The sequence below is a fragment of the Charadrius vociferus genome, unplaced genomic scaffold (genome assembly GCF_000708025.1).
Source record: "Charadrius vociferus isolate BGI_N301 unplaced genomic scaffold, ASM70802v2 scaffold1551, whole genome shotgun sequence".
Classification (NCBI taxonomy): Eukaryota; Metazoa; Chordata; class Aves; order Charadriiformes; family Charadriidae; genus Charadrius; species Charadrius vociferus.
In genome coordinates, this window is record NW_009646882.1 from 177,453 (window position 1) to 187,990 (window position 10,538).

Sequence of the window (10,538 nt, forward strand, 5' to 3'; positions counted from 1 at the left end):
CCCAGGTCACCCCCCCCCGTGCCGTCCGTGGGCAGCGGGGACGCCGAGGACGTGCTGCCACCTCCTGCCCAGGCGTGACACAGCCCGAGACAGGCACGGGCAGGCCTGGGAGCAGCTGGCAGAGTTCAGTACTTCTCCGAAGATTTTAACTCAATACTTGTAAGGAAATCGCTACTTCGACACCGTGTGGGTGCTGAGGCAGGTGATGACAAACAGGCCTCAGCCTCAGGGACCTCCGTTAGTCACAGCCACTTTTTGCTTCTGCCTGCGCCCACCGTTCTGCGCTCGGGGCGCCGGAGCTGCTTTCAGCATTACTAAAAGCAACGTTTTGACTGGATGGCACGGCAGAGCGAAACCGGGCTCCTTCACTGGTACCAAGGTCTCGTTGGCATCGTTCACTCTGGTTTATATCAGCTCCAGAGTAAACCTTCACTGCCAAAACCTGAAGCCCCAGATTCTAATGACGCTATGGCATCGCATATAAATTAATTCCTGCAACTGTGTGCTAGTACAGCGGCTGCAATAGGGGTCAGAAATTTGGGTGCTTCTACCTGGGAATAGGGCACTTTGTTCCGGTGCCTCGGTCTGTGCTCCAGAAAAGGGAAGTGGGGAATTTTATATTTATGGGGTGCAGAGGTCTAAATGAGCACTACCTTTAAGAGAGTAAACTGTCGTTTCTTCTCTTCTTTCACTCAGCTCTTCGATGAAGCTTTTGCTCACATAATCCAAAGCCTGAAAGGGATATGGCTTATTAATAAAAGCTCTAGAAATGCTGTTACATACATAAGTTTTTCCTGTTTGCTTTTGATCTCTGCTATCATTACCTGATCCTTTCCTACCGTAAAACTCTCTGCAAAAATACGCTTCATTTCTCCCCACAGTGGTTACTACCTGTTAGTATCCCTTATCAAATGTCTCCTCCCCTGAAGATTCCATCTCGCTCACGCTATCTTTTTTCTTCTGGCAGGAGGACAGGCCCTGCCTGCGCCCTGGACACCCATGAGGGATCACCAAACGGGAAGGTGTCTGCGCTGTAAGTTGTGCCCAGGGAGCCCACCCACAACCTGCTGTCGGGGCAGTGAAGGGTGGCTCCCAGAACACGCTGACGCCGTTACCTGGGTCACGGGCCGTGCCCAGATGTTCTGCCACCATCTCATGCAAAGTGGTTTCTCTGGGACGTTTTGGAAAGGTCAGAAAAGGGTGCGCTGCGACGAGCAGCTGACAGCAACTGAGCACAAGGAGGCACGGCTGTGTTCTCTGTGTGAAATCCTTGCCCCAGGGAGGGCAAAGGAAAATCTTCTCTTGACCTGAGCAGCGTTAGGGCTTCACCCTTCTATGTGTTGTACTGGCTCATAAGCTGGGGTTAAGTTTTCTGAGCCAGGAAGTTTCATAACTTCCAATACATAAACTGCTTCAGAGGCTGCATTTCCCCCTCCTCACACACCAGCGATGTAGTGCTGTTTTCTCAGTTCCCAGGACACGAGACAGCAGTTACCGCCGACGTACTGACGCTGCCCCAAGCTTCTGTCTTTGCAACAACCCACTTACAATAATGATGGCCTTTTGAGCAGCTTCATTGTGAATAAGCTTTGCCTTCTCAAGTGCTTTTTCAAAGTTCAAGATTGCAGACCGGTAATCCTTTAGTTTTACTGTAACAGACAAAAGAAAACATCTATTTTAACCCAAAATGAAGAGAACAACAATAGTTAATCAAGCAAGTCTCCGATGAGAGGTCTTGATCTGAACAGTTACTTTGGCTGTTAAATCACAGGGATGCTCTCACTAAGATGCTGAACAGACAGACTGTCTCCGTCCTTAGAGCAAAATTTCTACCAACACCTTTACCTTGTGCTTGTGCCACTAGTACAGTAGCGTGGAGTTGCCACTCAATATCTCCCTCTTCATCTGCTGACTGCAGGGACTTCTGTCCGTAATTTTGGGCTGTCTCAGCTTTATCCAGCTCAAGGTAACATTGGCCAATTTCATGGAACAGCCAGGTCTTCTCCAGGCTGGATTTTGCCATTGGAATCTTCTCCTCCCAACTACAAGCAGAGAGTAAGAAAGACAGCGGTTTACCGGATCTCACTACGCGCAGTTACAATTTCAACCACTGATGCTGTACACAAAGGGTTCCATGTACTGTTGGTATGAAAAATATCACAGCCCCCCTCACTAGCAATACGAATAAACAAACTGAAAAGTCATAATCTATTTAATTCAAAATATAACCTTATGTCTTTTCTGTTACTGATTTTACGTACGTTTCAATGGCTTCCTGGAGTTTGCCCATTCTGGCATAAACTCTGCCAATGTTATCAAGCGCTCTGGATACAGCATCTGGCAGATCGCTGCATTGAAAAGAGAAAGAAATTGTTGTAGTTGCAATAGTCCTGTTCCTGGTACAACCTCTGCTTTCCTCAGCTTGCGTGTTTGGTGCTCAACCTGACTTCAGGCTGTGTTGCGAATCAGAGGTAAAGGACCAATGTCAGACTGAAAGTCTTAAAAATCAAGATAGATTTTTGGGTTTACCTACAGCTGTTGCAGCTGACACCCCATAAGACACAGGGGAGAATGGTTTAGTTTTGTCTTTGATTTTTTTTTTTCTTGGTCCAAATCTGGCAGTCCTTGTGAAAGTCCTTTCGCTTGTCTTTGCCTCAGTTTCCCTTTGTTGCCCTGTGGGTGCCACGGGAGTCCCCTGCCAGCTCCCAGCTCCCTCACGCTAACAGAGGATTTCTGTCCAAGAGAAAAGGAAAGACCCCAAACCACATCTGCCACGTGTCTGCAGGCTCCTACGCCAGACTCCTGCTAACAGGCCTCGCTCCCAGTGCTGGGCAGGAGCCTTCGCCCCGCGCTCGAGGCAGGTCCTTCTGCAATAATACAGCCTGTGGACTTTACATTTTCTCCTTAATTAGGCCTCACTCCCGTCTTCGGAACTGGCCTGCTTTGACTGCCCTTGCCTTACAAATGAAAAAGGTGATGAAAGGAGAACAGCTTTGCTGGGGGCGATGCCACAGCCCCGTCTCCTCCGGCGCCGCCGCACTCCGCCAGCAGAGGGCGACACCCCCCCGCCACCGCCACCCTCGGGCGGCTCCGCAGCGCTCCCCAAAAGCTGTGGGTACGTACCTCATTCCCACCTCCCTACTGCTAATTGTTAACTTCATTTGGCATAACTGGGGAGCGGAGATCACGCGGAGAGAGGCAGACATTTCTTAAACCAATATTAATTTTTAAAAGTGATTTGTGAAAATGATAAACGGTGTCAATTACATTTTAAATGCCCCATGCAGTATGGGCAAAAATAAAACAAAAATAACTTCAATTCAAGCAATGATTCGGTGTTTTCTCATGTGCTTTTCAAAGTTCTTACTAAATCTTAAGACTACATTTCGCTCCATTCTGTTTTAGCTGGAAGAGCTGCAGAAAGCGTTCTATACGGGCAGGTAATGTAGCCTTAGATAAATATTTCAAGGCTGCTATCATGGTTTGAATGCAAATGATTTTATGAGAAAACATAGCAGGAAACTTGTGGAGTTTAGAGCCTGACCTTCCTGAGGAGGAAGTGCATAGTAGAGGCTGAAGTGCTGAGACTGGGACTTTTGTTCCCTTTGCCTTGCTTCAGTGGAAATTTAGATGTCCCCTGTGGTCTAGATCCTTTAAATATCTGCTTCAGGCTCCTTATTTTTGAAAAAGTGAAAATAATAAGTCACTAGAGACCATGACACTTGGGCAGAGTCTAAATGCATTGCCCTGTTAAACCTCCAGGTGAGAATTACAACATTACCCCACGCTAAAACATCTTGACAGAGGTACTTTCCTCTTTTCCCCATCCATCTGAACTTCGCAGCACTTACTTCTGCCTGGCAAATTCCAGATCCATTTTATGGCTTTGCAGAGCCGCCTCCATCCGGCCCATCTCCAGCTGAGCATTCCCAATGCAGCTGTAGAGGTTTCCAATCAGTTCATTCTTGTTGGGAACTTCATCCTCTGACCACCCTTGTATTGTTTTTAGCACGCGCTCAGCTTTCTTGCAGCTTTCTTCAGGGCAGTCGCCGGTCAGCACTGGAGACAAAGAGGAAAGTTTAATGTCAGTGTGTGGACACAGTGGTATAGGGGAAGTGAGACTCAGTGCAGTTGTGCAAGCCTCAGACAAAGCTTGGGAAAGGTTAGAGCGCCTAACTCTCCATGCATCTCCTACACTCCTCCCTCCAGTCTCCAAGAAATCTGCCCCTGGGAGATGGTGCTTCTGATCCTCCCCCTGGCACTGCTGGAAATCGCTTTCCTCACAGCAAGCAAGGGGCAGTGACTCTGCTAACACTTCACACTAGCTGAAGAAAAATAAAGGAGAATGATGCTCGTTGTCTGAAGGGTTTGAAAGCTCGTAGTTATTGCAGCAGGACAGCCTGGTCTTGGAGATTAAGTTCTAGTTGCAGTACTTAGGATTTATCTCCTAAACTAGCCTCTGGCACTTCCCTGGTGAGGTCTGTTCATTGCACCCAGTGGGGCTACAGTGCTGTGGGAATGAGACTGTAGGGTGTTTCTGACACTACCTTCACCGAGCTCTTGTAGCTTAAAAGAACTGAATTGCAGAAGACTAAATTCTTCCAAATTAGAAGACTAAATTCTTTTCCCTGGGTTGTAAAATACGTAGCACCGGAAGAGAGAAAGAGACCAGAAGTGTCTGAATTACTCCTTCCCTTCCAGACTACTGTTTTTCAGCTTCTTCATCTCTCTACAATGGTATTTTTGAACTACAGAAATTATTAACTCCAGGGGCTTGCATTCTCTCAATAAAACAACTTCCGATTACCAGCCCAGCCAGAGGCATTTGCTAAGCACGCAGCAGTGGCCTACCTGGCTTTGATATCTAAGTGGTGTCCTGAAAAACAATCAGCAAGACCTCAGGTACAGAAAAAGCTGACAAAAAAGTATGTTGGATTCTGTATTCCCCAAAACTGCCCCCTAGTGTTTGTTACTACTTGCAATGCTTCTATTGTTTTGCTCTGTAATTACTACAGCAAATAATTTCCTTACTGCTTCCAGCCAGGACACCTACACATATCGATGTCCTCCATACTCTTCACAATGTATCTGCCAACCTCAGCTGGTTTTTGCTTCTTGTCCCGGATCCACCTTTGCTGCCGGAGCTTGCGCTCTCTCACACGGGCATAAATAGGCTTCTGCTGCTGCCAGAATTCACTGCGTGTGTCCAGGTAGGAAATGCCACTCAAAACCAGGTCCGCTACTTTGATCCCCTGCTTTGTGCTGCTCTCCATCAAATCTGAAAGTAAGATGGTAGAACCCAGGGCAGTATTAATATATATGATGGATGAAGTTGCTCCTCAGTGGGGGACTGCTTGTGAATGTTTTTCTGCTGTGACAGAGAGATAGCCCTAGAAATTAAAGTCTTCAGCGCTCCTCAGAACTGATGCGTTTAAGAGGGAGGTTACGGAAAACTCTTGCTGATACCCATTCTGTGTGTTGTAGTGAGCTAGAGCTGCTGTTCCCAGCCCCTGTACTTGCTGCCTTCTCTGCTGATAAAAGCCAAGAAGGGGCCCGATTCATGGGGGCCAGCTGTGATGACCGAGCACCCGTCCTCCTGGACAGAACTGTATGCGCCATTTGTACTGAAACGGCACTTTGGAAAGCATTGTGGATTAGATTGCAAGATGGAAACTGAGAAGGCTTTTACATGCCTGGAAACCAGGTAGCCCACATGTATTATTAACGCTAGTAATACCATAAAACCTGTGAGCAGACTAAATTCTAAATTACTTTTCTATTACCGGGTAAAGAGTTCTCTAGAAAAATGACTAAAGGGGGAACACCCTTCTGCCTAGTTCTAAAATAAGACACTTCTCTGAATCCTGCACCTTGATCTTAACAGCATTTACAATGAAACCGCAAATGAGTTACAGTCTTACGAGCAACACTTTGCACTTAATGCAAGTGTAAGTGGAATTCATCATTATGACAGAAGTTAAGTAATTTGTAATGATATTGCTTCTGCTTTTTATTTCATCAGCAGATTGCTTTGAGTTGATTTATTGTTCGTTACAAAAGCTGACATTTAATAGGGAAGGAAATATGCTCATAGTTATGAGTATTAGATCTGGCTCCAAAAATACCTGTACTCTCCAGACCCCTGCCTTGCTGACAACCACTGCAATCACTGTGTGCCATGTGAGTTCTGATATAAATAAGGAAGAGTAGGCATAGGGATATAGAAGAAGAAGAAGAAGAAAGAACCTGCTCAGTAGGAACATTTAGTCAAATACAATGGAGAAAGACCTTCATCCTTGAGCAACTTTTCCAGGTAGGCCTTGTCAGCATAAAGCTCTCCAAGAAGCTGTCGCTCTGTTTTTGGATTCCTCACAGGCTCCCGTTTCCTTGTCCATTTTTGATCCTTAGTCAGTTTGATTTGGAGTTTCTGATTTGCTTTTTTGCTCTACAGCAAGAAAAAATAAAGGAAGTTGGGGGGGATTAGTGGGGAACACAAGTGTTAGCAGAATTCTGTTTACACTCCATATAAGCCAACTTATTTTTTAAATAAAAGCAAGAAGTCAGTGTCTCTCCAATTGCTTTGGCCATGAGCAACTGAGATTTTGCACCCAATTGTGCTCCCTCACTTCCAAGAACAGGAGGGGACATTATAGCAAGAGCAAGAAATAGTTCTGCCCCAGTGTCACAGTTCTGGAGGGCCTCCTGGTCAGCGCTGTGGGAGAGGCAGGTCTAGCTGTCCACGGTCAAAGAAACAGAGACTGTAACAGCCAGGGCTTCTGAAACATCAGGAGGGTATTTCTAAATTTTCACATCCAAAATCCCAACAATTACAGTGCTAATCTTTAGGCTCCTTTGTCCAAATTATTTTTACCACTGACTACCTGTAATTCCAGCTGAAAGAAGCATTGACCACTCACTGCACCAACTTCAAAGGGAAACGTGGCTTGGCATCTCGGAGGAACGAGGCACTACTTCAATGGACCACCCCAAAATTAAGCAATTGTGAAAGTGTCCATTATCAAAAATGTGAACCTTAAACATCAGGTAAAACCAAAGTAAATATTGTAGATAAATGTACCCTGGCTCCGACCTCAGTGCTGTTACTTATTAGCCTCTGATGGATGATCAGTAACACCCAGCAGAAACAGTCAGGCTGGTAGAGAAATTTCAGACTGGGCTTTGTTTCTCCTTGGTTGCTCTTCCCTGCCTCTCCTTTAAATTCTGTGTACCTTGAGCCAGAACCACACTAAAAGCAGGTGCATAAATACTCTCAAACGGATCAGCGTGCTTCCTGTGCTGAGAAGGCGCTTCACTAGACCAGCTGAATCCCCGTCCATGTTGCTGCAGAAACTACGAATCCTCTAATGTCTATTTCAGAAAGTATTAGCGTTATAATAACTCCAGTTAGCTTCTAAAGCAAGAGCTCTTCAGACTGTACCTCTGCCTGCCTGCTTATAAAGCACAGATCCTCTTTATTCTCCAGTTTAACTGAGGATGGACCTGCAAATACAGAGAAAACACTTGTTAGTGGTCAAGAATAGCAGTGCCCAGGCTTTAGAAATCAAAATGAGCATAAACATGCCAAGCTTATAATGTCCAGTTTGAAATAAAGCTTTCTACTAAATCTTTCATGTGTGGATGTCGGTGTTCTGTAAGCAGGGAATACAGCTCATAGATGAAGCTCGGGATTTTAATTACTATTTTCTCATGGCACCAGGGGGCTCCCATCACAGTGCAGATTTCCTACAGAGCTGTGCTACATCCTGCACGGAAACAGGGGAAGAAAAAGGATGGCAGGTTCTTCTGAGGGATCACAGCTGAAGTTTAAGATGGAAGGAAAGCTCTCAGCACAGGGATATCCAGCAATCCAGAAAACTATTTTAAAGCTTTTGTGCACTGACATGAGGGCAAAACTCCCATTTTATTTTCACTCTGACACCCAGTTCTGCCATTCAGATTGCACTCTGGCAGTGGAGGTAAGAGTGAAAACCAGCTCTTTGTTCTGGCCTGTTCGAGAGGAAGGAAAGGGCTTCACATGCTGTAGGAAAGAGCTTCGCAGGCTGTTGTAGAAGGATTTCCTTCAGCAAGGCAACTGGGCCAAGATCAGCACTGGGAGTACACGTGTATCATGGAAGGCAGGTGCTTCTGAATCTGCCAAGCAAAGCAGATTCAGTAAAGCGGTTTTGGGGATGTGCCCTGTTAATGTGTATGCATTTCCCAACTATTTAAACATCTAGATCAAATGCTAACGTTTCCTTGCTTCTTTCCCCCTGCATTTAGGAGCTATCGCTTCATTAAAAAAATGTCATCTTGTTTTTTATCTGTTCATTTGCCTACATCCCAGATGCTTGAAGGCATTTAAAGCCCTTAGCTCAGTATATCAAGCACAGCAAGCATTTCAACGGAGAGTTGCAAAGATATCTAGGCATTTGTATTAAGCTAAGACAGCAGCGGTAACAGAGGAAAGCAAGCCACATCTAGAATCTTTCTCTGTTTTTTTAAAGAAATATTAGGTATGAAAGAGCTTCGGGCTTTTGCACAGCCAGGCCGCGGCGCTGGAGGTGGGCTGAAATTTTGAAACTGATTTCAGCGAGAGTGAGTATACTTTCATTTAAGTATCTGGAGGATCAGGGCCCTGGGTATGGGTGTGCAGCAGGGTGTGTCCTGGTGCTGCGCAGGCACCGGCTCCGGGCACCCACCTGAGTAGTCTCTAACAGGCCAGGCGGGTCCAGCAGCAGCCTTGCCGGCTACGCGCAGGTCGCTCTGTGCACGGCTGTGTGCCCGAGAGCGGGTGCACGTCCTGTCCACGCTTGTCTGCGTATGACAGCGTTGCTAAGAGAAAAACTAAGGGAAAAGGGACAAGTTTTCCGTTTGCGTTGAACATCGCTGGGTCCTTGGCCTTTCCTGCCTTCTGCAGGACTCCGTTCTATGATCTAAGCCAGCAATTATGAAAGCGGTGCTCCATTGCAAGAGTCAACAGTTTCACTGCTCTTATGCAATGTAAATTGGAGGAAAGTCAGGATCTCGGGAAGGCCAGTCTCAGGTAGCAAGGCAAATTTCATTATGAACTTTGAATATTAGGATAAAGATCTCAAAATGGATTCTGTAATCCAGAGGGCTGCAAGTAGATGAGCTGCTTCGTTCTGTATTACCTAGAACATTTTCATGGTGACTTTGGAAATCTAAGTTAGTGTCGTAATTTACTTATATAACTGAAGTTATAAGACACTGTACACAAATAGGCATTCAGCCAAAAAAAGAAGAAAAAAGGAACAGGGCTGTGCTCTTTTTGGTGCTTGCTGGTTTCATCTGAGAATGGCCACTGAGCACATGAATCCAGAAGCAAAGAGACTCTTGTAGCAGGGTCAGTGGGTCACTTGCAAAGGTAATTTGCCATCAGCTGTCCACCAAACAGCTTCTGGCTGTGCTTGTAGGGGTCACGAAATGAAACATCTTACTTCCAATGCAGTTGACAATTGCCTCCTGGGACTTCTCGATACCCAGCCTGAACTTCTCTAGTTCTGGACGTAGTCTGCAGCCTCGATGATAAAACACTAATGCAAATTCAAAATCACCCATGGTATATAATGTCTCAGCTTTCTGGTAAAGCCCCTAAAATGACATTTGGAAAAAAAAAAGAAAGAAAAAAAAAGAGGGAAAAAAAGCTTCAGTGATCTCAATTACCTCCCCGCTATGCAGAAGTGAGAGCCCTATGCTATTGCAACCTGCAGACAATAAAATCCAATCCCTCTTTCCCAATTGTTGACTAAGCACCTCCACTTCTCTGAAAGCAATAAAAATGTCAAGGGTGTGTTTAAAGTTGGCTGTTTCTACACAGTCCTATCCCCCAGACCCTTCAAAGTTTCCCAGATAAAAGATCAGTCCTTGGCTACCCCAGGCTCTTGGCACTTCATGCAATTTACCTTGGAGAATGTTTTGTCATTTTGGAGGGAAGCTTCAGCATCTTTCAGGGCATTTTCTGTGTCTCCAAGTTTCAGGTAACATTTTGAGCGGGCAACTAGGCAGTGCTTGTCTCCTGCTCTCAGCTTCAGCGCCTGGAACACAGCAGACAGGGACAAGTCGTCAGTGCTGGGGCTCAGCAGCACAAATGTATGCAAGCACGTATATTTGATGCAGCCTGCTCTGTCCCAACATGGATCTTGATGTTGGATGAGGATAAAAACACAACATTTTTACTGAAAAAAATACTCCCTTGCTTTTCACACATGCCCCGTGCTGCAGCTACGCCGTCTCACTGGGCCGCGGGCGCTGCAGCCCCTCTCTCAGCGCACCGGACAGGAGCTGTGTCTGCTGGCGCTGCCCCCCGCGTGCCACCTCCCCTCACACACCGCCCCTGCGTGTCACCTCCCTTCGCACAGGGGCCTCCAGGCGCCCTTGGGGACATCTCTCTTCATGCCACCACCTCAGCGGACCTCTCCTCACACTGCCACCCACCTCCCCTTGCCCCGGGCGCCACGTTCCTCCGCATCCCCCTTCCCTTCGTGCTGCCACCTCTGCCAGCCGCCCCCACGTCCCTT

The 10,538-nt window shown here is 46.5% G+C and overlaps 1 protein-coding gene across 1 annotated transcript in view; it reads right to left on the reverse strand.

Annotated features, from left to right (window-relative positions):
• Window positions 1-10,538, reverse strand: part of TTC25 (tetratricopeptide repeat domain 25) — a 20,497-nt gene that overhangs the window by 523 nt on the left and 9,436 nt on the right. Inside the window, exons 2-11 of the mRNA XM_009894437.1 lie at window positions 9,924-10,055; window positions 9,459-9,612; window positions 7,439-7,500; window positions 6,289-6,445; window positions 5,054-5,278; window positions 3,852-4,059; window positions 2,262-2,348; window positions 1,846-2,042; window positions 1,549-1,649; window positions 654-732 (exon numbers count right to left, since the gene is read on the reverse strand). Of these exons, the coding sequence (XP_009892739.1) occupies window positions 654-732; window positions 1,549-1,649; window positions 1,846-2,042; window positions 2,262-2,348; window positions 3,852-4,059; window positions 5,054-5,278; window positions 6,289-6,445; window positions 7,439-7,500; window positions 9,459-9,612; window positions 9,924-10,055 (1,402 nt within the window). The remainder of the gene's footprint in view (window positions 1-653; window positions 733-1,548; window positions 1,650-1,845; window positions 2,043-2,261; window positions 2,349-3,851; window positions 4,060-5,053; window positions 5,279-6,288; window positions 6,446-7,438; window positions 7,501-9,458; window positions 9,613-9,923; window positions 10,056-10,538) is intronic.